The sequence below is a fragment of the Xiphias gladius genome, chromosome 16, assembly GCF_016859285.1.
Source record: "Xiphias gladius isolate SHS-SW01 ecotype Sanya breed wild chromosome 16, ASM1685928v1, whole genome shotgun sequence".
NCBI lineage: Eukaryota > Metazoa > Chordata > Actinopteri > Istiophoriformes > Xiphiidae > Xiphias > Xiphias gladius.
Window position 1 is genome coordinate 19441927 of NC_053415.1, and position 26837 is coordinate 19468763.

Below are 26837 nucleotides of genomic sequence, written 5' to 3' on the forward strand. Positions count from 1 at the left end.
TCTCTAATCCTGTTTACTCTAAGCCTTTTAGGAGAGCTCGCCAAGAAGTTACTGGAGCAGTGCTGGGAAGGTAGGGCGCTTAATGTTTAGGAAACGTGAACAGTGAGGAGGTAACAAAGGCTACAGAATCAACAGCAAGCACAGAGATGCAGTAATACATGCAGATATCATGACAGTTAAGTGATGCTTGTAGGGGATTAATTTGGGAGCTCATGTCTTCTGCAAGAACTCCTAACTCTTAATGCCAGTGCAAAGGCTCGAACCCTGGTCATTCAGTTTAATGACAGTCCCTTTAACTGTCATGGCCTCCTGCTGCCCAATCAGAGAAATGGCGAAACTCACATCAAGCTTGCAGAGATCATAATAACTCGTGGGTCTGGTGCTCTAAACGGAAGAAAAAAATATCAATCCAGCTGTTACAGGACTATATAAAAGAAAAATTTGCTGATCTGGCAGTTGCAGATACAAGTTCACGAACTGCTTCACCTCAGAGAATTTTTTATAATCTGGCAAGGAGCTATTTTGAAGAAATCCCACACACAGACCCATACCACCCAAAAATATAGAGATTATGTCCTCGTTTAGCAGCTGAGGTGTTGAGCTAAGGAGTGGCAACTGAAATCCTCTTAGTAAGTATATAATGACAGCAGTGAGAGTCATGGCCTTTACCCCCAAACTCTTCCTGTGGGGTTTCTCCTGTTTGTAAAAGTGAAATCTGCCTCTTCTTCTCTTTTTAAGTAGCTGATTTATGTATGTGAAAAGACAGAGAAGAATGGAGCAAGTAATGAGAGTTAGAAAATTTACGGGTAAGTAAGCTGATAATGGCAGTAAAGAAATTTTCCATCTCTTTGCAAAGATGTTGCATTGATAGGGAAATTTGTCATTCAAAAATAAATCTTAAATCCGGCATTTGTCACAAAACATTTGAGAATTAACCCAAAGTAAACAGAACAGTTGAGACTGAAGGGAATGACATTAGTTTTTTTCAAGTATCTGGTCATAAGCCAGAAACTTGAACAAATTCGACAAAGCGAAATTTTCACCCGATATGCAAAGTTTGAAAGTCAAAAAATCACCAGTCATTAAGCAGCAGCTTGCTGAACAATGTTTAACTCTTATTTACGTCCGATGAGTACTTGATCCCGTAACCTTAGTTCACAGACAGCTCGCAGGGACGCCAACTAGGTCTACATTGCAGTGGCTTTACTCAGTCAAATCACTTACTCTATGTGTGCAGTCCTGGAAGAGAGATGTCAGTGAAGCTATGTGAAACATTCGTTTGCTTCGAATATCACCTTTTCAAACACTGTATGAGCAATATGTGGCAGACAGCGGACAGGGCTTACCACAAATAAAGGTCCGCTAATGGTAGATGCTGCGTACGCCAAATGGCTGCAGCACACTGCTATACAGAATGGGAGGGGGATTACTCAGAGTCAGACCGTGAAGGGATCTGACAGACTCAGACAATAAATACGCCTAAGCTGACCATGTAACCCTCTGAACAGATTATATTGGCAGGAATTGTAATGTAGACATTTCCAAATTAAGCCTTCTGGTCTAAGTAGAACAAAGTTGGCTCCTTTGTTCAAAAAGAATTATGAAGGGTAACCAAAGAAATGACAAAGAAGAAGCCAAAGAAAATTTCTAATATGTAAAAAGGAATCAATCAACTGATTTGCAACACAGTTTTTGTTTTAGTTACCGAAAGAATACTCCTCATCTTGTTATGAAAACCAAGAAGGAATGAGGTCAAGAGTCAGGACTACACCCAAATATTGTCCAGCTTGCATTTGTCAGGTCAGACTTCATCCAGGGCAAACTAGGCTTGTGCAATGCAACTATCTATCTGTGTGTTTTCAGATGGAAAACCAGGAAAAACAACAAAATAACAAGTTATTTGGTCTTGGAGTTTTAATATACCATTGAAACCAAAGACAATTTGGAATCAGCTCCTGTACATTCATCCATCAGAATGTCTAAAAAAAAGCATGGCATGGAGAACATCATAAAGGGAAAAAAACTGCATGTCTATCAAGACGGATCTCTTGAGAATTTAGGCGAGAGTAGTGACGGACTGCAGTATCTCATAAGGTCGTGGATCTTAAGTAGGTTTTACCTTTGACAGCATACTGTTACATACCAATGTCAGCAATTTGAAAAAAAGTTGAGGGTTGCACAATCTTATTAAAAGAATTCATTCAGGATTCAGATTACTTATATGCTCTGCGTAAGAAATCAGAGTTGACAGTGCTAAAAATACTTGAGCTCCCCCATAGTCCCACTTTTTGCACAATAACGTTTCTTTGTAATCTACAGTATACACTGTAGCTATTAGTTTATTAGTTTTACACGATAGAGGCCACAAACTTTCAAATGGTCCACTCATCAAATTTTGCAAAAGAAAAAAAAACAACAACAAAAACTACAAAAGAAAAAAGAACTTCAATGCCATGCCAGTATCAAAAACATTTCCCAAAACTGATTTGAGGTATTCTATATTTCTCGATTAATCAATTAGCCAATCAATAGAAAAATAATCGACAACTATTTTGATAATCGATTCACGATTAAAGTAATTTTTCTGGTAAAAATGACTAACATTACCGTTCCAGCTTGTCCTTTGTGGAATTATCTTCTTTTCTTCAGTTTGTGTGATGGCAACTTCAACGTCTTTGGATTTTGGGGTGGTGGACGAACCAAACAGGCAATATGATTGATATCACCTTGGCCAAACTTTTTTCATTGTTTTCTGGAATTTTGTAGACCAAACGATTCATTGATTAATCGAGAACAATAAATCTGATGATTAATTGATAATGAAAATAATCATTAGCTGTGGCCCTATTCTGTACGCACACTGGAAATACGCAGTCGGCTACGTTAATAGTTTGATATCCTGGTTTGGTGTAGTTCTGCCAATTTCTGCAAGTTAGCTGGTTCCATCTCTACGGCAATATGATTTTAGGGTCTATGATGAATTGCAATACAGAGTGGAAGACACAGTGTCACAAATACAGTAGTATACACAGTTCGACTTTGTTGCCAAGAGAAAATGAGTGAATGATTTTAGTTCACTGTCATTTGTAGACACTGCCAGGTCTCCTGTCCTGTCCCATGTGGAAGCTAACAGGAAAACTGTAAGTGAGGCAATGAGTGACAAGAGGAGTTGATCTTTTGTTCCATGTATCCAACACGGGGAAAATGATGGAATAGCTGTTTCAAGTCGGGACAGATTCCAGTTCCTGAGACTTCTGTGGCATAGCATTTTATAATGAAATTCAGCGTAAAATGACATGTATTTCATACTATGCCTGTGCTTAGGAATTATCATCTAATGTAAATCTCATCCAATAAGGGTGCACTGATGCAAAAGAAGGCAGAATCAGAACTATTTCGACATGAAATGTCTAACAAATGTCAGCAGAGCAAATAAACTCAACTCAAAACTTTTTACATTTTCGCTGTACAGACTAGGTTTTACACTTGTTACACTTTCACGCAATGTCTTGTTTGACCTGTGATTCTACATAGAAAATTAATACAAATAATTCCCTTTATAAAATATCTTGCAGCATAAAAACAATCAATAAAAAGTCTTGGGGTGTACAAACCTTTGCATGTCTAGATATAACTGAATTCAAAAGTATTTCCGCTTGAACACAAAAGCTACTTTTTTATTTTGAATTAACTAATGCCTTCATATTCACTTACAGGATCCATAGACAGTCAAAGGTTTTCCTTTTTTTGTTCAAGTTAATGCATAAAACAACAACATAATTTAAAAGGAAATATTTTCAGTTCACGCTGAAATGTCCGTCGCTCACTATGAGCAGTGATTTATAATGGCTACAGGAATATGACACACTGAGCAGTAGAGATCCTTCTTGGTCTATCTGTTTTTATCCAGATTCTGCTTTCGGTAAAGGTTAAGTACAAGATCTCTGATTTCGTCTCGTTTCCTTCGCACCTGCTGCCTTGGGAACCATCGTTCTAGGTGTAGAGGGAGGTCAAAGTGCACCACAGGGTCCTGAGAGCAGAAGGAAGAGCAGCAGAAGTTTCTCACTGAGAGCATGCCTTAAAATACCTTGAACTTTGAGCTGAGTTGAAAATTCATAGCTGTTGCTGATCCAATATTGCAGTGGCCATTTTTAAAACATGTCAGACTATGTGAGCACTGAAAAAAGAGATGCTGACAAGACCTTTACCTTCAAAAAGCTCTCGACGTATTGCAGCAGATAAAGGCCACAGTCGCTGCTGTTGTCCTGAAGGGGAACTTGGCAGTGTGAGCTTTTCATCTGATCAGGACCAAAGTCCCTTGATGAGCCACGACGGACCTCCCATTCTGACTGCAAGTACCTGAGAGACAAATGTCATTTTGAAAACATTCATAAACATTTGCAAATACAGCTACAGACACAGGGATTATAAGTGTCGTACTTACTCCCGCAAGAGTTTGAAGACCCGCTCGTGAAGAGAAAGTTTGAGGGAATCCATGATGAGAATACACGGCCTGCAGAGAGGAGAGTCCACATTCCACATTAGGATGTTATTGTGGATCTTTTTTCCAGATGTACAGGTAAGTGTGCATACAACTGCAAGCCACCACATTGAAATATGCTAAAACAGTGCTGTAATATGTGCATATCCCTACAGACCTACAAAAAAGCTTATATAAAAGCCATTTTTTTCCTGTTTAACAGCAGTTGCAGTTTACCACAGATAAAAATCAAGTATGAAATCCAATCTCAGGGGCTCATTCAAGACACGATACACAGTCTGATGTCTGGTGTTAACTGCAATCCATTAAATAAAATTGTAATTCACTACATCTGTACACAAAACAGTCTGACCATGCCTTTGGACTGTACTGACTTGGTGTTTGTTTTATCTGTCCACATTGTAATGAAGGGCCTGTATATAATTTGTAACCAGTGTTTAATTTTGTTGTCCACTGGACCCACAATTGTTTTCAATGGTTCTTCTATCATATTTCACTGAAGTAAGTGACACGTAAATATGAAACTACACTAAACAGTGGTTGAGACAGAAAAATATTTTCCCGAAACTGTGTTAACTGGAGCAGTTGAGTGTTGATAAATATTCTCTGTGTAAACACACTGTAGCCAGCAGTAGCCCAAATGATTCAATAGACCGCATAAAACACTAAGAATGATCCAAAAAGAATAAAACATAAAATAAATCTGCACTTTACATGTACTTCCAACAGTTATCCACTTTTAGTGGAATCAATTTTATCGTTACTGAGGATCAACTTATCTATGCGTCTGTGATTTTTTTAACATCATGCAAAAATAACTATGGGCATATAATCCGAGGGGCTTCATGTGAAAGACACTAACAGTTCTCATCATCAGATGGCCATCCTTGCAGCAGAATAGCATAACTTTACCAACAGGCTCACCTTTTGCAAACAGCCTTTTTCTGGAAGGTCTGCTCTGTGCAGTTCTACAAACAAAAGAAATAATTAGACTGAGCTGATTTGGAGGACCAAATAAAGACAAAAGTGTTGCAAAATTCCTCTGTGGGATAATAGAGGAAAATATTATCAAATATTATATTCATAGTGATCAGAAAACAGTATTATTTCTTACCACTGGACCAGGTGGTGGGTCTTTGGTGGATCCTTCTTGAGCATTTTCTAAAGCATGAAAACAACCACAACCTTCAGCTGCCCCATTACCCAAAATATACACAAAAAGTAAAAGAAATTGATCTTTGTATACAAAAGATTGATCCTGACAAAGAAGGCATTTATCATTTAGCCAAACCAACCAGTCTCTGTGTCCACGCTGTCACTGTGGTTTAATGTAGGTGGCATCTCTAGGTTATCATTTGGACTTTTAGATCTTTGAGCCTCATCTTGCTCCTGTGACTCATCTGTCCCACAATGGCTCTCCTCTGTCTGAGAGTCTGGACCAGTCCAGGCCTTAAATTTTGGCTCCTCCAGCCCAGGAAAGCAAATGACAACTAAATACCAATGAGCCCTTAAACAGACAACAGAGCAATGTGATTTGAATGTGACGTAACAAAAAAAAAATCTTTTCTGTACAATACACCTCATATTTTTAACTCACTCTTGATTGACGGGCACAAAAAGGAAGTCCTTTTTGAAGATGTCCACATGGCGAGTCCATGTCTTCACCCGTTGGTGCCGCCTCTGCCTCTGACAGCTGGGTGCAAACAAAAATAAAGACAGGGAGACGAGTTTTTATACATGTTTCAAATGTCCTGACATTCAGGCAAATACCTGTAGAGACTTAAGAACAGTGCCGGGAAGTTTGAATGTTATGTTACTGCTTTATATACAGGGTCTGGACCTCTAGATATATTGAACTTGTCTTGCGAGTATTAGGTGTTGTGCAACTTTTAAGCTTTAAGAGCACAGGATGCACTGGTACTGAACAGAAGTAAAGCAATTTATGCTTCATTATCCTTCCAAAATATTAATTTTATGGCAGAATTAACATGATAAATTATGATATCATAATTTATGATTTCATAATTTATAAATTGTTTTTCTTTATTTATTGCGATAACTGTGTTGATTTTACTGTATATTATTTTTACAGTAAATAAACGAAAAAAAATAAATTTACCAACTCAAATGACAGTAGTGGAAATAAGAAGCTGGAGAAATAAGAAGCGCAACCAAGTCAAGTCCGATCAAGGCAAGTTACAGGTTTGTAGCGCTGGCGGCCTTAGGAGCAAGCACATACAGCTATGGTAAGGCCCAAGGGTAAAACATCAGTCATTCAGTCACTACCTGCTCTGCTTAAAGCTAAACTTTGTCACACAGTATTCAAGTGAGTTTTTAATTTCTTTAAGGAGGTAATGCTTCCACTTCAATCTCTGGTAGTTAGTTAAGGTAATATATAAAAGCCAATCAGGTCAGAGAAGGCAACAACTTTTGTCAGTTCAAGGCCGTTTCCTAGAGGTAGTAGATACCATTGCACACCCAGTACACACCGAACTTTGCCAGCAGTACTTACAAGTCACTGGTGCTGCCTTCGCTGGCGTTGTCCCTCCGTGTCAGCTGTTTGTAGAAAAAGCTGCTGAAGATGTGGGAGCGCTCAGCCACAGCAGCAGAAGCATTCTGGAGGAGGTATCTGTTTCAAAAACACATCAACACAATCATTTCAAAAGTGGATTTCTTCTCCACAAACTCATGAGAAACCTCCATACATTTGAGGCCTTTTTTAAAAAAAAATGTGTTACTTACTTGAGGTAAAAATCGATGATAACATCATTGAGGAACTGCCCACTGTCAAGGCATTGCAGGTCCTCCATTGTAACAGTTATTCCTCCTTTCAGTGGAGGAGGAGGAAACTGGATCAACCTTAATAGAGAAGGAAAAAAGAAGAATGACTGGCTTCCAATGACCATAGATGACAGGCATTACAAATAAAGCAGTAGCTGTCAATGCAAAGAGAAAACATAGATCTTAATATGATCATCTGCAGTGGTAGGTGGACTATAGGATAAATAGTTACAACATTTTTACCGCTCATATGTGTCAGATTGGTATTGGAGTATACAGATTAATGAAGAAACAGTTTTTTCATTAAGGTCTGTATGAAATTCTTTATTTCAGTTCAATCCCTGATCTCCTCTTACACTACATAAAAATAATCCTGATGTTTTCCACTCAGTGAAGTTTTAAAGTTTTAAAGTTGGGAAAAAGAGTGCACTGGTATCAGATCGGTATTCTGTATCAGCAAATACCTTAAGCTGAGGTATCAGAATCCAGAGAGAAAACCTTGGATCAGTGAATACCTAATATCTATTATATATTATTCCTAAAAGTGAACTTTAGTGGCAGCAAAAATACTCCTTTGGGAGCCAGATGCCAACCCCATCTGGACCAGGCTGCATGAGCTGCTGCATATGGAATAATGTAGGTTACTTGCCTGCGGGCCAGACCCTGATGTTTATATTTAGTCCAGCAGGAGTCTGGTTTACACAGGGACATGGAGTACGATCCTTTGGTTCTACGATGGCACAGTGTGTATACAGGGGTGGGTTCTTCCGTTCTCTTCTGTGGGAGGAAATTTATATCATAAGAGCAAAATACACACTGTAATCGCTTACCACTGGCAGATCACATAGATCAGTGGTTCCGAAGGGGACACAAAATAAATCTGAGGGGTGGCAAGATGATTAACAGGAGATGAAAGAAGAATAAACATTTCTGCTATCCACAGTTATGCTCATTCTTTCAGACTTTCCTCTAATTTTTTGTGTGGATTAGCATGATTTTACTTTTTTGGTACTTGAGATGATTCAATTACAAGAGGACGCAAGGAAAATCACTCTGATTAAACTAGTCGTAACCAGTAAATATATGCATTCTCTGATGAGGTACAGCTCTGGAAAAAATTAAGAGACCACTGCAAAATTATCAGTTTCTCTGATTTTACTATTTATAGGTATGTGTTTGAGTAAAATGAACATTTTTGTTTTATTCTATAAACTACTGACAACATTTCTCCCAAATTTCAAATAAAAATATTGTCCTTTATAGCATTTATTTGCAGAAAATGACAAATGGTCAAAATAACAAAAAAGGGTTAAAAAAAAAAGTGTTTTCAAACCTCAAATAATGCAAAGAAAACAAGTTCATATTCATTTTTAAACAACACAATAATAATGTTTTAACTAAGGAAGAGTTCAGAAATCAGTATTTGGTGGAATAACCCTGATTTTCAATAACAGCTTTCATGCGTCTTGGCATGCTCTCCACCAGTCTATCACATTGCTGTTGGGTGACTTTATGCCACTCCTGGCGCATAAATTCAAGCAGCTCAAGCTTTTTTTGATGGCTTGTGACCATCTATCTTCCTCTTGATCACATTCCAGAGGTTTTCAATTGGGTTCAAGTCTGGAGATTGGGCTGGCCATGACAGGGTCTTGGACAGGTGGTCCTTCATCCACACCTTTATTGGCCTAGCTGTGTGGCATGGAGCATTGTCCTGCTGGAAAAATCAACCCTCGGAGTTGGGGAACATTGTCAGAGCAGAGGGAAGCAAGTTTTCTTCCAGGATAACCTTGTATGTGGCTTGATTCAGGCGTCCCTCGCAAAGACGCATCTGCCCGATTCCAGCCTTGCTAAAACACCCCCAGATCATCACCAATCCTCCACAATATTTCACAGTGGCTTTTAGGCCTCTACAGGTCTCCGTCTAATCATTAGACGACCATGTGTTGGGCAAAGCTGAAAATTGGAATCCTCAGAGAAGATGACCTTACTCCAGTCCTCTATGGTCCAATCCTTATGATCTTTTACAAACCTCAGCCTGGCTCTTCCGAATTGATGAAGGGCTTTTTTCTAGCTTTACATGACTTGAGCCCTTCCCCTAGGAGCCTGTTTCGAACCGTTCTCACCGTGCACTTCACCCCAACTGCCATTTGGCATTCTTTTTGTAGGTCACTTGATGTCGCTACGGTTGCTAAGTAACATTCGAAGGAGTTGACGGTCATCCCGGTCAGTGGAGAGTCGTTTTCGCCCTCCGCTGGTCTGTAGCTTTGTTGTCCCCAATGTCTGCTGCTTGACTTTGTTATTATGAACTGCCTTCTTAGAAATTTTAGGGATGGAAGCAACCTGATGCTCACTTTATCCCTCTACCAGTAAAGCCAGAATTGAACCCTTCTTTTCCTATCTCAAAACTTTTCTTTTCAACTTTTCTTTCGGCATCGTCAGTAGTTATTTTTTGATTCCAATTACTTTTGAGGTACTACTAGCACTGTTTTTGCCATCCAGCTGGTCCTACTGCAAGAGGATACCGATGATCACAGCAGTGGTTTTTATACTTTTCCTTTTTATATAAGATTTGGTTCAGGTGATCACCTAATCAATATCTCATTAAGTAGAATGAGGTGTGCTTGTGTTGGAATTCAACATACACTGGAAGGGAATGGTTGTCATACATGTAGAGATGCTGATTTCAGAAAAAATTGCAGTGGTCTCTTAATTTTTTCCAGAGCTGTATATATTGCTATATTTTCAGGGGTCAAAAACCAATAAGGTTGGTAACTAATTACCTCAGAGGGATGTTGGAGCTCTAGATCTTTCTGATCCTCCTCTGGTTTTAGTTGCTTCCCTGTGTCTTGCTCTGGTGCTGTCTCCAGCTCAAGGACTGTCTCTTTATGTGGCTCAACCTCCAGCTGGTTGCGTGGTGAGTTGTTTGTTGTGCGGTCGTCTCTGTCAGAATGTGAATCGTCCTGGTCTGTGTTAAGCCCAGAGTCGCTACTCTCCAGGCCCAGTAGAGACAGCAGGTGAGAGTCCAGTCCGGTTCTTCTAATCAGCTCTATACTATCGTCCAGAGAAAGAACAGGAGTGTGGATGTCTTCCCAACGACTGAATCTATCTACGCGATGGGTTAAAATAGATTGTTCATGTGTCAGACTGTTCAGACAGTCAATGTCCAGGAGGGAGCGCAATAAAGCCCCCTCCATTCCCTCTAGAGGATCTCTCAGAGTCAGCAGGATATAAGGGCTGGTCTTGCCTATTAAAATAAAAGAATCAACACCAATATCATGCACCATGCAGATTTACATTGAGAATAATGTGACATATCAAACAATACTTATTATACTATAATTATATTATTATTATTAATTATTAATTAATTATATTATATTAAATAAGTAGCAAAAACCAATGACATTGATAAATTTAAACCACAAAAATGGAAACATTTGAGAAACCTTCCAACGGTTTAGTGAAAATCTACTCTGCAAACCCTCAAGACTGACACTTGTGTCTGCTTTGATTTGACTGTGATCAGAATATAAGCTATGTATACAATCTAAGCTCTGTCTGTCAATCATAAACATACCGCTTTTCACAAAAATACAGGCAATGGGATTTAGAGTAAAGGCAACTTAAATGCCAAATGTCCAAGAAACATTTCGAAATATGAGTTTAAGGTACAAAATCAAGTACTGAACATGTATTTACACTAAGAGCCTTCCAGCAATCTCACCAGCATTCGTGGTTCCATCTTGTTTGACACAAAGTTTGCAGAGGTCCCGCTGTATAGCAGCTGCAGCAGTTTCAGACACACAAAACAGAAGAACAGCAGCAGGGAAAGGCTCTTCATCCCCTTTAAAGTGAAGCTCCCGCATCTCCATTTCCTGCTTCTCCCAAACACTATATCTCCTTAGGTCTTTGCGCTCAAAGGTTAACATCACCTCCACCTGTTCAGTGGTGTCTGGGGAAAGGAGGAGGTCTGGTTAGTGTAGCAGCTCGTAGTGTTGATATCGAATGATTAACAGTTACTTCTTTATCTTTAGCACACTCAAAATGATGCCTCACATTAGCATAACAGCAATAAAATAGCAGTTAAAGCAATTTATTAAATACCACAACCAAAGAAAGTCTGACCCATCTCCTGCCGATTTATGCTTTTCTCCATTCCAGTGGTCCCACTACAGATGCCTTAAAACAGCTTTAGAGCTGTCCTAACCATGTGGCCTACATTTTACAAACACTATTTTTACAAGAACAGAAATCTCACTGCACACTAGGGTTGAGCGAACCTGAGGAGGCCACAATGCAAAAAGATTTATATCAAATACAACTGAACTAAGAGATGAAAACTATCTAGACCTGATGTGTGCTGGATTTTCGATGCCTACATTGCTGCACTGTTCCTGCTCTGGCTCAGCGCTGTGGAAAATAAATTACCTTATAGGTGTGCACAGGACCATCATCCATTGATTCAAATTATTTCCCTTCTTATTTTAGTGTAATAGAAAAAATATTCAGATCTAAAACAACATCAGCATGCTAAAACACACACAGTCACAATGTTAGCCTGCTGATATTTACCAGGTAATATTTAAAAGGCTAACGATTTTAGTTAGCCGGTTAGCAAATTAATTCATTACATTTCTGACAAATTGAAATTTTGACCTTAAGTCATCACGAATCATTCTCTGGGGAACATGAATGTCTCTACCAAATTTAATGGCAATCAAATTATGCTATTAAAACATGCTAGAGGAAAATCAATTAAGGGATCACATAAAGGTATTAGTATTTATCCTCTAGGGACTTAGAATATCTGTAACAAATTTCATGGCAATCCATCCAACAGTTGTCAAGATATTTCTCTCTGAACCAAAAATATCAACCTCGTGATGATTCTTGAGGAAAAGTCAAAGAATAACTAAAGTCATTAAAGTTCATCCTTTGGGAACATGCATCCTTGTACAAAATTTAATGGCAACCCATCCAATAGTTTTTGAGATAGTGTGGACCAAAGTAGTGGAACAACCAACCAACTGATAGACAGACGGACATTGCCATCCGTAGAGCCACGCTGATAGCATGGCTAAAAATCGAGTTATAAATTTTGCTATGCAAAAAATTGTTGGGTTGCAGAGATTGACTGACTACATCCGGTAAATTCTTGTGAAACTTTATGAAGGCTGGGCTCAAGGCTAAAGTAATGTGGCACTTCATTCAAGGTTGTTCAGTCTTGATTTATTCTTTCACACAAAAAGCCAAGATCAAATCTCATGGACTAACCACCTTAGCTTCCTGAGGGGGAGATTTCGCAGGCTCAGAGGTGAAAGTGCACTAGGGCTTTGAGGGTGTAATCCAAGTGTACACACACACACACACACACACACACACACACACACACACACACACACACACACACACACACACACACACACACACACACACACACACACACACACACACACACACACACACACACACACACACACACACACACACACACACACACACGTATTACTATCTGAAATAGACCACTAAGCTGGGGGAGTGTGGTGTGCAGACAGCATGACCAAAACAAGATGAGATGGGTTCCTCTTGGGTCAGAGTTTATACAACCCAGACCAAAGGTCACAGGCAGACCACAGACTCTCTATAAACATTGTGGTTATACCTCAGTGTTTAGAAACTATCCAAAGTATTACCTTTCAGTGGGATGATGATTTTATGGTCTGCCATCTGTGAAAGGAGAGGAAAAAATGTGTTGCACTTCATGTCCTGAAATGATGATATGAAAACTTATTGTGATCAGCAAAATGCATGTTTGTGGCTTAGTCAGGTTACCATGATGTCTCCATTTGCCTTCCCCTGGTAACCTCCACAGTGCAGGGTGGAGAAGGCTAAGCCCATGAGGGAGTAGTCTACACTGGGGATGGGAGAAGGTGCCACCGAACCAGGAACCTCTTCTACAACTATACGCAGCACCTGCAACACAAACATACATAAACAGTTTGTGGTTGGTGTATCATCATAGTATGACAGACACAGTAACAGTACAATAACCCCTATACTACGATCAGTCCCTGCAGTAAGGTCAAGCAATATGGTTTAAACCAATATCACTAAATTATAATAATAGTTTTCCAACTTCAATATTCTAGAGCCACTATGTGTAGCATTTGGAAACTGTATTACTTACTACTTACTTTGGCGCTATCAAGTGGCAGTACCAAGAATGATTCTGTAGTTGACCACAATGAAGGCTGCTACTTTTTTTGCAAAAAGTAGCAAGTAACTTCTCATAATACTGACCAAACCCTCTTAAGACTATCTTGTTAGCAAGAACAGCAAAAATAGCAAGAACAGCTTTTCACATATTGACAAGATAAAAGCAGTGTTGCCACTACTGCTTTTGGATTTGAACATGAGCATTTGAACACAACAATGAAATAAACTGAATCACCTTTTCAGATGACATTTTCCTTGTTGTGCAATAAAGGATTACATGGGTTCATCATTAGTAAGAGGACATTTATGTAGCACTTTGTCAGTTCAGAGAATCCTCTCAGCAGGAGAGCAAACATTCATGATTTTTCCAGGCAGGAGCTTGCTCTATCATCTTTTCTACATCTGCCTAACATTTAGACATCAGTGTAGTTTCTGAGATCCTGTTCTGCTTATGACTACGAATTACATTTCACAATGAAAGCAATTTGTTTTAATGAACAAATATTACATTTTAACAAAAAAGGTTGTAGTTTCAGCTTTATTTGCCCCTGAGCTAGGGCTGAAATTTGAGGACATTGTCATAGAAACATGGATGCACTATCTTCCTGAAATTAATCTTTTTTCAATTCACCTTCTGGAGTTTGGGGCATAAAGTAAAATGGTAGTAAAAACTAGAAAAATAGTGCAAATGTTGAGAATAACCAGAATTTTCCATTTACTATATTCCGGGATCCCTCTCTTTCGTGACTTGCGTCTGCTCTAACCTCGGTGAGTCAGAAACAAACTAAGTGGCTGTTACACAAGCAAAGATTTCTCATTTGTTTCAGTCAATTAGTGGGTGGTAAGCAGGACCCCCTGGGGTGAAGTAAAACCTTAGGCCCCCGCATGATGTCTCTAAAACACCCTTTGTGATGTCATGTTAATCTGGGCATTAACTCAGCTCAGTTTAGAAACCTGTGCGAGGTTGTTTTCTATGTGTATTATAAAAAGACACATAATCTGTAACTCTTTTGAAGAAATACATTCTTTAGTATTGCAACCTCAACATAAAAATCGGCCAATGTGTTTCTGTTGTATTGAGGAGGTGTGGATCACATATAACACGGAGACACATTCTGCCAACCTGCATGTCTTGTATGTCAGAAGCTTCTTGCTGTTTGACCAAAGCTTCCTGTGAGGATTGTTGCTGTATTACTGTGTCCAGTGTATGGACCGGTGGGCTGCAGTGCTGAGGAACGTCACCGCTCTCCTCCTCATCATCACTGGACAGAACAACTGAAATACAAGCATGAAGATGAACACATCACTGTGATTTTTAATTAGAAAACAGGCTTAAAGACAAGCACAGTCCCAAGCACATTTGTGTTCTTATTTGACAGAGTATGAAGGAGGTGTAATGGGCTTTGTAGTCAGGCCAGGGCAGTAGTCATCCAAGAAAAGACATGTAGATTTAGGAGGAATGTCAGTAGTTAGTAAGATACAGGACACATCCACACAGGAAGCAAACAAAAAAAAAGGTTCAAGCCAAACCAACACAATAACGTACAAAAGATGTTGGTCAATGTCATAAAGAAGAAACTTACCCAAACGAAAGAGGAAGATATTTAGACATAACATAATTTGTTTACTTGTGGTTGTTATATAAACACAGATAAGAGAGTATTGTTTTGACTAAAGATTCATAGACTATTAGCTTATGAAAGACCTGGGAAAAAAAGGTTCTGCTTGAAATTAAGTGACCAAAGTCATTCTTTTTGGTGACATGATGAAAACCAAGCAATCTCCATCCACAGAGGAGGACCATGAGAAGCAGATGAAAGACAACCTCAAAAAAAAGCTTGTAAGTGGCCCATGAATTAAGATTTTTGGTTGAACTGCAAGGTTTCCAGGGTCAAGAAAAAATTTTCATGCTTATTTATTTTTTTATTGTTTATAAATGTTTCAAACTTGTTCACCTGTCTCTTAGCATAGAGTGTTACAGATGAAAAAACACCCTCACCATTACTCGGGCTGTAACTACCCCACTGTTTGGGTGAGTGGTACCTGCCTAATGTGACCCAAGCAAAGCAGTCACTCACATACATGCATACATACATGCATACATACATGCATACATACTGGTTAATCAACCAGTATTGACTAATAAATAGAGCCCAACAGAGCCAGTTGCATATAACAATTAATCATAGATTTGTCAGTACTGGGATATTCAGTTAGGTACATAAATATTTGGACAGTGGCACAATTTCATAATTTTGCCTCTGTACACCACCACAGTGGATTAGAAAGTGTAGACTTTCAGCTTTAATTCAATGGGTTAGGGTTTCAAGCATCAGGCCAGAACACTGCCTCCACCATGTTTGACAGATTATGTGGTATGCTTTGGATCATGAGCCATTCCCTTCCTTCTCCATACTCTTCTCTTCCCATCAATCTGGTACGAGTTCATCTTGGTTTTATCTGTCCAAAGAATCTTGTTCCAGAACTGTGGAGGCTTTTTAGATGTTTTCTTGCAAAATCTAATCTGGCCTTTCTGTTCTTGAGTTATACCAGTTCTTTGCACCTTTTGGTAAAACCTCTTTATTTACATTCATGAGGTGTCTCTTAATTGTAGACACTGACAATGATACTCCTACCTCCTCGAGAGTGTTCCTGACCTGGCTACATGTTGTGAAGGGTTTCTCTTCACCAAGGAAAATAATCCACTTTAATTGTTCTCCAGGGTCTTCAGGTCTTTTGGTGTTGCTGAGCTCACCAGCGTATTCCTTCTTTTTAAGAATGTACAAACCAAATTGTTGCTTTGGCCATACCTCAAGGCTGCCATCTGTCTGATATTTTTGTTTTGTTTTTTCTGCATAATGATGACCTCCTTTGTTTGTATTGACACCTCTTTGGACCGATTACTGAGAGTTCCCATGAACAGCTACCAAATACAAATTAAAAACTTGGAATCAACTCCAGACCTTTTATCTGCTTAGTTTGTCATGAAATAACAAAGGAACAGGCCACATCTGTCCGTGAAACTGACTTTCAGTCAATTGCCCAATTACTTTTGAGCTTCTGAAAATGACAGACTATGCATAAAAAAGTCTGTAATTTCTAAACAGTTAATATGATACTTTTGTTAAACCCCTTGAAATCCATTGTGGTGGTGTACAGAGGCAAAATTACGAAAATTGTGTAACTGTCCAAATACTTATAGACTTAACTGCACGTGAGCAGATAAGAGTGAATAGAGTGTTTGTGGGTCCTGATGTTCGTAGCTAGAAGAAAAAAGAATAATGTAGTACACCATTTTACTATGCCCATTCTTTTAAAGTGTTCTTTATCTGGAGCAACTTTCAGAAAGTGGCCAGAATCGGAGAGCTTAGATTTTAAATCAGGTGCTTTCTTGGGTTTTGTTTATATACTGATAACAGGCCCAAATACAGAAAATGCAAAATGATATGAAGCTGCCTGAGCATCTGTTTCCTCATAGTTAAATTCAATTAAGCTACCAGGTTTAGAGGATGATCTAGCGTCACTCATCCTGTGTTGGTGTACTCACTTGGTTCAGTCGGGCTTCTAGTCTTGGTTGTGCTGTCATGGCTAGACGATAGACTTGTTCTGCGGGTGCTGATGAAATCTCCACCCTCCAACTCAGGATTGATGATTGGGACCAGAACTTCTGTTCTATCATCTCCTCCCACAGTGAACTGTACAATGCTACGGTCCAGGCTCTCCAAATCGCCGTCTTCTCCACTTTCTTCCAGACAAACACGTGCAGGGGCTGGCCCTCCATCTCTTCCATTTTCTCCAGTGAGGCGTAGCACACTCTCACGGTGCCGTTTAAAGCTGCCTGTTCCATTGTACTGGGCCCCTGCATCACTTCTTTTCCTTTTCTGTTGAGACAGCACAAAATACTGTGAGTCATTTTTGTTGTGTATTCACCAGACAAGTCATGCAGACACAGTACAGAATACAGAGCCATGTTTCATGTTAAAGTACAAGAGAGATGGGAAGATTTAAAAGAAATATCTTTAAAAAGATTCCCTTTTAATCATTTAAGACATGCAATATGTGACATTTGCTGGCTTCTTATGTCTGTAAAAGTAATGGCTTTTTGGCTTTAAAGTATTGGTTTTGTAAAATACATAGTATGTTGTAAAAAAAAAAAAAGGGTTGACACAATAAGATGCCAACACCTTTTTGGTGTAGAGAAAAAAAATCTTTCTGGTAAACTGCATTGTTTTCAACTGTACTGTTTTGTTGGAAATAATTATTTTTTGTTGTTGTTTTCCCCAAATCGTTTACGTAATTATTTACAGACCAAAAGAAATTTCCCTTTCAGATATGACAACCATTTTTCCAAAGAACCACAATCCTTGCACAATATTTGCATCTTGGTGCAAGAAGGAGTGGTCGCACCACTGGAGAACATAACAAGCCGCATATCTGGCCTTTGTTTCCTGCCTTCTGTAGGAATGGGTTACGTTTGTTCAAAGTCTGTTATCCTTGGTTAAAATTCATCTTAAAGCCTCATCTTTGACCCTGTACAATACCCACCAAACTGTGCTGTTCTTCTTTTTCTGGATCAGTCCACCTGTCCTTGATGCTCGCTGGGGAGAACTCATCACAGCGTCCTGTATTCTCAGCAGGCTCCCAGCTGACTGACAACCCACAGTCTATATGAGACAGAGAAACAATGATCAACCTATCATGCTGGAATAAAAATGCTGAAAAAAAAAAAAGCAGGGTAAGTCTGTAGTGTTTTGTTTTAGACAACTTTAAAATGCAGTATTTTTTCATTTAGTCTGGAAGCAAGGCCAGGAGTGTCAATAAACCTCTCCAAATGGGAGACCCCTTATATTAAAGGACATCTCAGAGAAACCCTTCAGCAAGGTCAGGGGAGATTGGAAAAAAGAGAAGGGTGATAGTTTCCTGGGAGTAAGACGAATGATTGATTCAAGGCTAAAACTAACACCATCAGAATAACTCAGTGAAGTACAACAGAGGTGGAGATTAGCATTACATCAATAACCGTCTGAATACTTTATATGTTTACCCACCTACAACTTCAGAAAATGTGTGGTCCGCTCCATTGTCCTTGCCTATTATCACCTCCTCGATATCTTTGTTTTCTTCTTTGTTCTCTTCATCATCAACATTTTGTAACCTTCTCCTGATTCTTGACCTGGGGACACAAGAAAAATAACCCCATATTGTGATTAAGATGCACACATCAGTCTCATTTTTAGCAAACCCACGTGAAGTAGTGTAAAACTTAAGTCCCAGGAACTTTATATACTAAAACTGTACTTAATCACAAAATATCTAAGATGAAATACAAATGCAGAAATTTCAGATTTGAACCAGAATCTTGAGTTTTGAAACCCTTCTATGTGGTATTATTCCAAATAAAATGAATTTTTCTGCCTGGAATATTGTTGTGGAAGATTTTCCCTCTCAATATACAGTGAGCCAAGGATGCAGTCGGCCAAGCCGCACACCATTAAAAGTTCATTTCTGCTTAAACTAACCAAAAACAAACAGAAGAAATTACCATAATAGAGAGTACCTCATCATCCTTTTGTGGCTACTTTTGTTTATTATTCAAAAACCACCTACTACACTATCCTGACTTTCGAAGTTTAGTCTGTTTAGTCTTGAGAAAATACCAGTATTGCTTCATATTTCAGACAAAGAGACAGCCTACAATGAAAATCATTTTTTAGAACAAAATGAGCTAACAAGTTTTTCATGCAAGTAGTTTCCATTTTCTGACTAATTATTCACAGTCAGGTGCTTAAGGCTTTGAGTCTTAAGCACCTGACTTCTGAAGCTGTCTATCTATGGCATTATTACCTCTGCCTAGGAGGTTATGTTATCACCCGTGTCTGTTTATTTTTCCAGCAGGATTACGCAAAATCCACTGAACCAATTTGCACCAAACTTGGTGGACAGATGGGGCATGGGCCAGGGGAGAACCCATTACATTTTGGGGTAGATACGGATCGTTTACAATGAATTTGAATTATTTTCCCTGAAGTCTGGTGTATATTGTTTGACACTGGCCTTGGGGGAGGTACGCGCTCTACTGAGTGCCATCCTACCTATTATTGCAGAGGCGCTGCAAGCCCCCTGGAGTAAAGCTGTGCTGTGCAGAAGCCACAGGTGGAACTGGCAGGTACTTCATTCCCTGGGACCCAGAAAGACTCTATGCTATTCAACTCGATTATAAAAAAGAAGGCTGTAAAATTTCCTGAGCTCCATAAACATTCAAAAAATACAATATAAAAAAAAAATTATGGTAGTAGTGGGAGAAACTGTTTCAATAATGCACTGTGAGCAGCTTTCACTGGAGCAAATGGGCTGCCATGTTGGAACAATCTATTCTTGGGGAGTTTTGGGTGTCAGAAGAAAGTACTGAAGTGGGGGTCACGTGTCCATTTCTTACAGACTATTTCTTGGCCAAGCATAGTCACTTCCTTTAAGTGGCTAAAATCAATATTTTTCTAATAACAAAATCAAACAATAATGTGAGAACAATGTGAAAACATGAAAGGGGTCCCTCATAGTGATGAACCCACAGAGAATTATCATCTGTAGCATACGTCAGCTTTACAGATCTTTAAAGCAAGTTCCAGCTCATTGTTTTAACTGTCTGGGACATAACTTTACTATTTTGGTTCACTCACACCAATCAAAGCTGAAAAGCTCTAAAAACACAATGTACACCAACTGCTCAGCACCAAACAGCAGACAGACAGCATTGGCGACTAGCTGGCGAACATTAGGGTGTAATTTTGCTGCGAAAGAGCCAAATATTTACCCCGTGAGTTGGCAGCGACAAAAGCAGGAGATAAAAGAAAATGAATACAACACTTTCATTCACCAGGTGGCCAGAGACGCAACTCCAATTTAATGATAATGTTGCTCAATAATTTCTGAATATGTAAACTGTTTGCTTGCAAGCTCATTAAACCAAATTAAGAAGTGAGGATAGGTCAATTTTGCATTCACACCTTGCTTCCACAACCACCAAGTGGCCAAACGAAAAAAAAAAACGTTATTGCAGGTTTAATTCTCTGCTGGTTTCTTGGCAAACTAACAGCGATGAAATTTTATATTTATCAGAAAGATATAAGAGTAGTATTGATCTTTTCATCCTGCTCTTGGCAAAACAGGCAAAAAAGCTTATTTCCAAAAAAAAGTCGAACTATTTCTTTGACAGTGTCTTCTTACCTTTGAGAAGGTGAAGAGGTGGACCTCTGGTTGCGTTTAGGAGTTACACTCTTGCTCTTATCATTTTTGGCCTCTATCTGACTGGACCTTGTGTCTCTGCAGATCAGCGGTTCTTCTCTGCACCGACCACTCTCCCTCTGCGTACCTGACATTTGTCCTCTATTTTCCAAGATATGACTCTGTTTTATCCTGTCCATATAAGTCATGCCCTCCTCTGTCTTTAGGACATCTGTAAGGACCAGACAGGGCTTCCTCCTACAAGAAAAAACAGAAGAATATTTATTCACAATCTTCCTAGATCCATGTCTTTTCTGCAACATGGTCCCCATCAAGGTATTCTGTCTTATGGCTCATCTACCATTGCAAGTCAGACTTTGCATCTCCCAGCTGATCCACAGGGAGGGGTCAACTGGTGTAGATAAGCCGTGTGTGCAGTCATGATAAGCTTGGCCTTGAGTCACGGCGCTTATAAGCAATGTTTCCTTTACGCACTGTGCAAAATAAATTCTGCACACACAAGCACAGGATGTACCTGAAAATCTTGAAAGATAAGGCAAGTGTCATTTTTGGTTTCCTGTTTGGAAAAAATAACATTTTGAGGTGCCACAAGTCAGAGTAAGACCAAACTTGGGAGGACAGTGAACTTTTACGCACAAATATAGTCAGTAGTAATAGTAGGTATAATTGAAGAAATATACTCTCTTATTAAAAGACCATGTTAACTTAAAACCGACAACTTTCTGTTCTAGTTATGCTATCTCAAGCATACAGCAGTTTCATGACTAAAATATTAAATTTTTTGTTGGAGAGGAGTTTTAATTCAACATTAAAAATAACCTTTAAACTTTTTTTTGGTTTACATCTTTAACTCATGAAATTACTAATTTATTATATATATATATACACATACATATACATACATACATATATATATACACATACATATACACACATACACATACATATACACACATATATACACACATATATAAGCATACATACACATATATACACATCCATATACACTTATATAAACATACACTTATATAAATATACATACATATACAAATACATATACATACATATATACATACACACACACACACACACACACACACACACACACACACACATTTATACTGTATATAAACACACACACGTATGCACAAACACATACAAACACATATACATATATATACACATGCACATAAATACATACATATACATACATACATACATACACACATACATATATATACACACACATATACATACATATACATATATATATAAATATACATACATATACACATACATATACATACATATATGTATGTGTGTTGCCAATTATTTACAGGGAATTTATTACATTGACCTTCTAAGATGCACCCTATATCCCTGCTTTTGATGTTCAGCGGCTTCAGAAATGTATAATGTCTTTTTTTAAAAAGAACACTGGTGTAAATCACCTCAGTAACACTCTCAATTTTCAGGGAGAGTACCCCATCTTGTGAAAGTTTAGGAAACTGCAAGGAACTACACAGGAAAAAAATCTGATTGATCTCGCAGCCCAGTTTCGAACAACAGAACATATTTGTCAGTTTCAGCTAATGGGTAGAAGAGGGAAAAGGTATTTCAGTCTGTAATAAGTAGCCTAAAATAGTCCATCTGTCAAAACTTTCTTGTCGGCACCCACTTACCTAGCCATTTCCAATGCGACCACGGCTCCATGCTTGTGATCAAACATCACAGATCCGTTTTTATGCTGTGAATCATGCTGTCTGAGTTTGCAGCCTGCAAATGCAGTCCAGGAAACCTGTTAAAGGGAAGGAAACTGTGTGAGTCAAACTAATTATCCTGGGATAACCATGGTATCATTATAATATTTGTTAATGTGGTCAGACAGAGAACAAAAATGTCACTGTACCTGTCTGCCTAACTTCCCACACTCTGATGAAAGACATGTCATGGGGATTTTAAGTGGGTTTTCCATCTAAAATTCACAGGGTGGTTAGTTACCATGCATATCAAGTATGAAATGAAATACATGTGACAGCCAAAAACTTCAACTCTTCCACAGATGTGTGGAATGTACAATTGTGCAAATGTCTCTTGCAATGCAAGAGTGCAAATGTACAATTTTGATCTGTAATCCATTAGGTTGAGATTATTTATTTTGTTTAACAAATATGTGGTAGCAGCTATTTAGCCAAACTGGTATTAAAGTAGTTTTTCCTCTGAGTAATAGGCTTATGGGTAGCAGCTAAAATTGAAACGATGTCACTTACTCTATAAGTCGTCAAACGAATAACTGATCAGCAACTATTTTGTTGATTGATACTGTGTATATATACTGTATATATAAGTCATTTTTCAAGCAAAAATACCTAGACAATCCCTAGTTCCAGCTTTTCAGTTCTGAGGATTTGCTGTTTTTCTCTGTTTTATATGATCAATTTAGGGTTTTAGACTGTTGGTCAGACAAAACAAGTTTGTTCAAGACATAAAGTTGAGGAACTGTAACAGGCATGTTTCACTATTTTCTAGCAGGTAACATTCTAGTAGCAGCTAGGTAGAAGCTTTGCAAAGCTATGCAAAAATATGCTGATTGCAGCTGCATGCTTAAGATGTTTACCGTCCTGCCCTTACTGATACCACGAGAGTGTGCTTATTTATCAACAGAATTTAGCTATATGGCAATCACAAGAACAAGCCTGTGTATAAGCAACCATGGAATCCAGCCACCAAGCAATCTCAGATCACAATGAGCCTGTGTTCAACACAATTTATGATGGCAGCCATGAAGCAAGTATCACCACAGCATCTTGCCAGGATGAGAAGCAATTCATGCTGCACACTAAAAGCTAACAAGTTAACATGTATGCCATGAAAACTGGATATTTTGAAAACATACCAAGTTATCCTTGTCACCACTAAATGGAATAGTTAAGACTTTTCTTTGTTCCATCATGGTCCACGATTTTGTAAGGCACAGCAAGAACACTAGAGGACACACATAAAAAGAATTACAATCAGATTTTCAGTCAAACCCTGCACGATAAGGTGGTCATGAGCGTCCACAACTGTAAGACATGAAATATAAAACATGATCCATTCTCTAAACAACAACCAAGGTATAACTTTTTAATAAGTAAAAAGATTCAATATTGGTGGCTCAATCAGTAATTTCTACCAACATGGATTCACTTGTAAAAAAATTATTACTATTTGGCTCTATAGCATGACATTTAACAAAATATTAGGGTTACAACTGCTGATAATTTTTTAGTATTAATTCATCCGCCATTTATTTTGTCAATTAATTGATTAATTGTTTAGTCTATGAAATGTCAAACAGTAGTAAAAGAAATGCCTGTCACAACTTCCCAGAGTCTAACACGACATCTTCAAATGCCTTGTTTTGTTCGATCAACACTCCAAAAGCCAAAGATATTCAGTTTACGATTATATAAATCAGAGAAATGCAGAAAATCGTCACATTTGAGAGGTGGACTCCAGACAATATTTATTTCCCTATTTTTCCCTATTTCTGCTGTCACAATGACTGAGACAATTAATCAATTATCAAAAATAATTGCTTATTATTTTTTCTGTCAATCAAAACCTTAGAGCAAAAACCAAAGGTGGTAACCTGCAATAAAATTCTTGATGAGGAAATAAATTACTGAATGACACTTTTTTTTAAATTGTCAGTGGGCCATGGAGTAGAGCTTCACTCAATGAGACAAACAGGTAATCACAACTGTTGTTCTGGGTAAATACAGTATGGTGCAAAAGTTTTAGGCACTTTAGATGTTTATATTCTTATCCATCGTGCAATACCATCAGAGAGGTGTTTGATCAGTCCTAAATTCATTCTGCAGCATGACAACAAGCCCAAACATACAGCCAGAGTCATAAAGATCTTCAGCAACACGAAAAACAAGGAGTCCTGCAACAGATGGTGTGGCCCCCACAGAGCCCTGATCTCAGCATCATGGAGTCAGTCTGGGATTACACGGAGAGACAGAGGACACTGAGACAGTCTCAATCCACAGAAGAACTGTAGCAAATTCCCCAAGATGCTTTGAACAACGTACCTGCCACGTACCTTGAAAAACAGTGTGCAAGTGTACTGAGGAGAAATGGTGCTGTTTTTTTGGGCAAATGGAGGCCACGGAAAATATCGATTTGATTTGGGTTTTTTCTGTTTACTGCACTTTGTAAGAATTGATAAATAAAAACTTTTCATGGGATTATGTTTGAACAAATCCTCACTTTACTTTTAGTGCCTCAAACTTTTGCACAGTACTGTACATAAATGTAAGTTATCAGTTAAAGAATGCACTGGTTACTTGTTGTTACAACTGATAAGTATTTACAGTTTTGCATCAGCAACCATGGTGACATCAGATCAGGAGAAATTACTGTTTGTATTGCTTTTGACACCGATAGCTCTGGAAGACAATCGAAAATAAATCTGCGTTGGTGTATGTATGATTAACAATTTGCAGCTAACCAGAAGTGCCCCCACTTTGTCAAATTAGCAACTACCACTGGAGATGTCTTTTGTCATTGAAACTGGTGCTGATGTTGCACAAATAACATGCGACCAGTTCCAAGCAGGCCACCCGTATTACACCCATTTTCCTGCACACTCCCACAGCAACCATGTGTTTGACTTTAAAGTTGATTTTCTCCAAGCCCCTGGACACAACACAAATTGGAAACCAGATTAGCTAGTGTTAGCCGAAGCAGCTAGCCACATTGATGCTACCTTATTCGAGATGCTAGCTAAACGTAGGGAGAGCTAACGCTTACCCTAGGCCAGGGCTTCGCTTGGTATTAACAGCCAACATCAGGAAAATGTAGACAACTATTTTCCCATGAACGTCTCCCTCAGCATCCAGTAAAACATTTTGCTGGGTCTGATTTTGTACTACGCTTCAATATTCCTTAGCAACATCCGGAGAACGCCGGAAGTGCGTCGGAAAACAAATAAACAAAACACACACAAAAAAAACACAAAAGAACGGAAGAGACGGGTTGGCCCCAGGCAGAGGGGAGAGATAGAAATGGGAAGAGCTCAGCTTCTTTTGAATGAACTGCCCTCTATTATTATCATTAGTGTCCAGGAAGATGGGGGCAACAAAGTTTTAAATCACATAATAATCTGACTAAGTCCTCAAAGTCCCCCAAAAGGACTTTAACGGATGGCAGTGTTGGTAAATGTGCCACTACTACAATTACTTAAGTATAGCGCTTGTACTCGACGTAGTATGTCCACATTATTCTTCGTTATACTTACAGTATACTCTACTTCATTTCACAGGGAAACATCGCTCTTTTTACTTCTAGATATCAAATTTGTCTGACAGCTTTGACTTTGCAAAACACATTTTTACATTAAAAATATACAATAAGCTTAAAAAAAATACAAAAAGTTTTCAATATTAAAAAATGTTTTTAATATAGTGGTGATGAAAATATGGATCTAATTAATAATCTGCACATACCAGGGGCAGACTGTACCTCAGTGAGAATGGGCGTAAAGATGACTGTTGTCTGATGGTTGGTTAACTGCCTGTTGGACGTAACTGTTCGTAAGCCTATGAACTAAACCATAATCTGTAACTGTACAATCCTTCATATTTTTGTAGTGAACTTGTACTGTGTTCTTTTTCTGTCCTTTTTAAATAATTTTTCTTCTTTCCTTTCCTCCCTATTGAGCTTGTTAGTGTCTTAAGTTTTGTAATGTTTTGTCTGCTTTGTTTTAAATGGAGGAAAATAAGAATCAAAAAACATTTGGCTTGTGACCCCTCATATGAAACCATTGTCTAGTCGGGATCCGCTGTCGTGTCTCAGATGTCTGTTGTAACAGTTGTTAGCAGTTCCACCGAGGAGAGATCTCCACTGAAGTTCTCCGTAAAACTCTAAAACATTTTACAAAAATGTAAAGATTAGAGAAAAGTCTGAAAAAAGTAATACAAATGTCTGGGGTTTTTTTTTGTTTGTTTGTTTGTTTTGTTTTATCTGCCTTTCCTCTCTCATTAGGCTGATTATTTCATTCCTGAGATTGGTCTATTTGTCTTGTGACCCTTAGGAGGGGGCCCGA

At 38.5% G+C, this 26837-nt stretch overlaps 1 protein-coding gene across 2 annotated transcripts; it reads right to left on the reverse strand.

Moving 5' to 3' along the window:
• Positions 1-1911: 1911 nt before the first annotated feature.
• senp7 (SUMO specific peptidase 7) lies at positions 1912-25719 on the reverse strand. 2 transcript variants are annotated; one of them, XM_040148714.1, is made up of 23 exons: positions 25544-25719; positions 23637-23725; positions 22650-22715; positions 22423-22538; positions 20723-20977; positions 18547-18671; positions 18044-18162; positions 17046-17379; positions 14622-14773; positions 13115-13255; positions 12976-13009; positions 11007-11234; positions 10063-10526; positions 7932-8059; positions 7244-7360; positions 7014-7130; positions 6099-6194; positions 5797-6008; positions 5616-5662; positions 5426-5469; positions 4445-4513; positions 4209-4359; positions 1912-4030 (listed from the first exon to the last, which is right to left on the reverse strand). In XM_040148714.1, exons 2-23 carry the CDS (start codon positions 23691-23693, stop codon positions 3893-3895), a joined length of 3210 nt encoding a protein of 1069 aa, XP_040004648.1. In that variant the 5' UTR covers positions 23694-23725; positions 25544-25719; the 3' UTR covers positions 1912-3892. The 2 variants fall into 2 exon arrangements, with proteins under 2 accessions (XP_040004648.1, XP_040004649.1); XM_040148715.1 differs by lacking the exon at positions 23637-23725.
• Positions 25720-26837: the final 1118 nt, after the last annotated feature.

What these genes read in the sequence shown, in the direction of transcription:
- senp7 (XM_040148714.1), bottom strand. Translation starts at nt 23,693, where the DNA reads ATGATGGAACAAAGAAAAGTCTTAACTATTCCATTTAGTGGTGACAAG. An exon ending in AAGAAGAACAGCACAGTTTG is followed by an intron (nt 17,380 to 18,043) that starts GTGGGTATTGTA and finishes CTGTCTCAACAG; the next exon opens with AAAAGGAAAAGAAGTGATGC. An exon ending in GTCTTCAAACTCTTGCGGGA is followed by an intron (nt 4,360 to 4,444) that starts GTAAGTACGACA and finishes TTTGTCTCTCAG; the next exon opens with GTACTTGCAGTCAGAATGGG.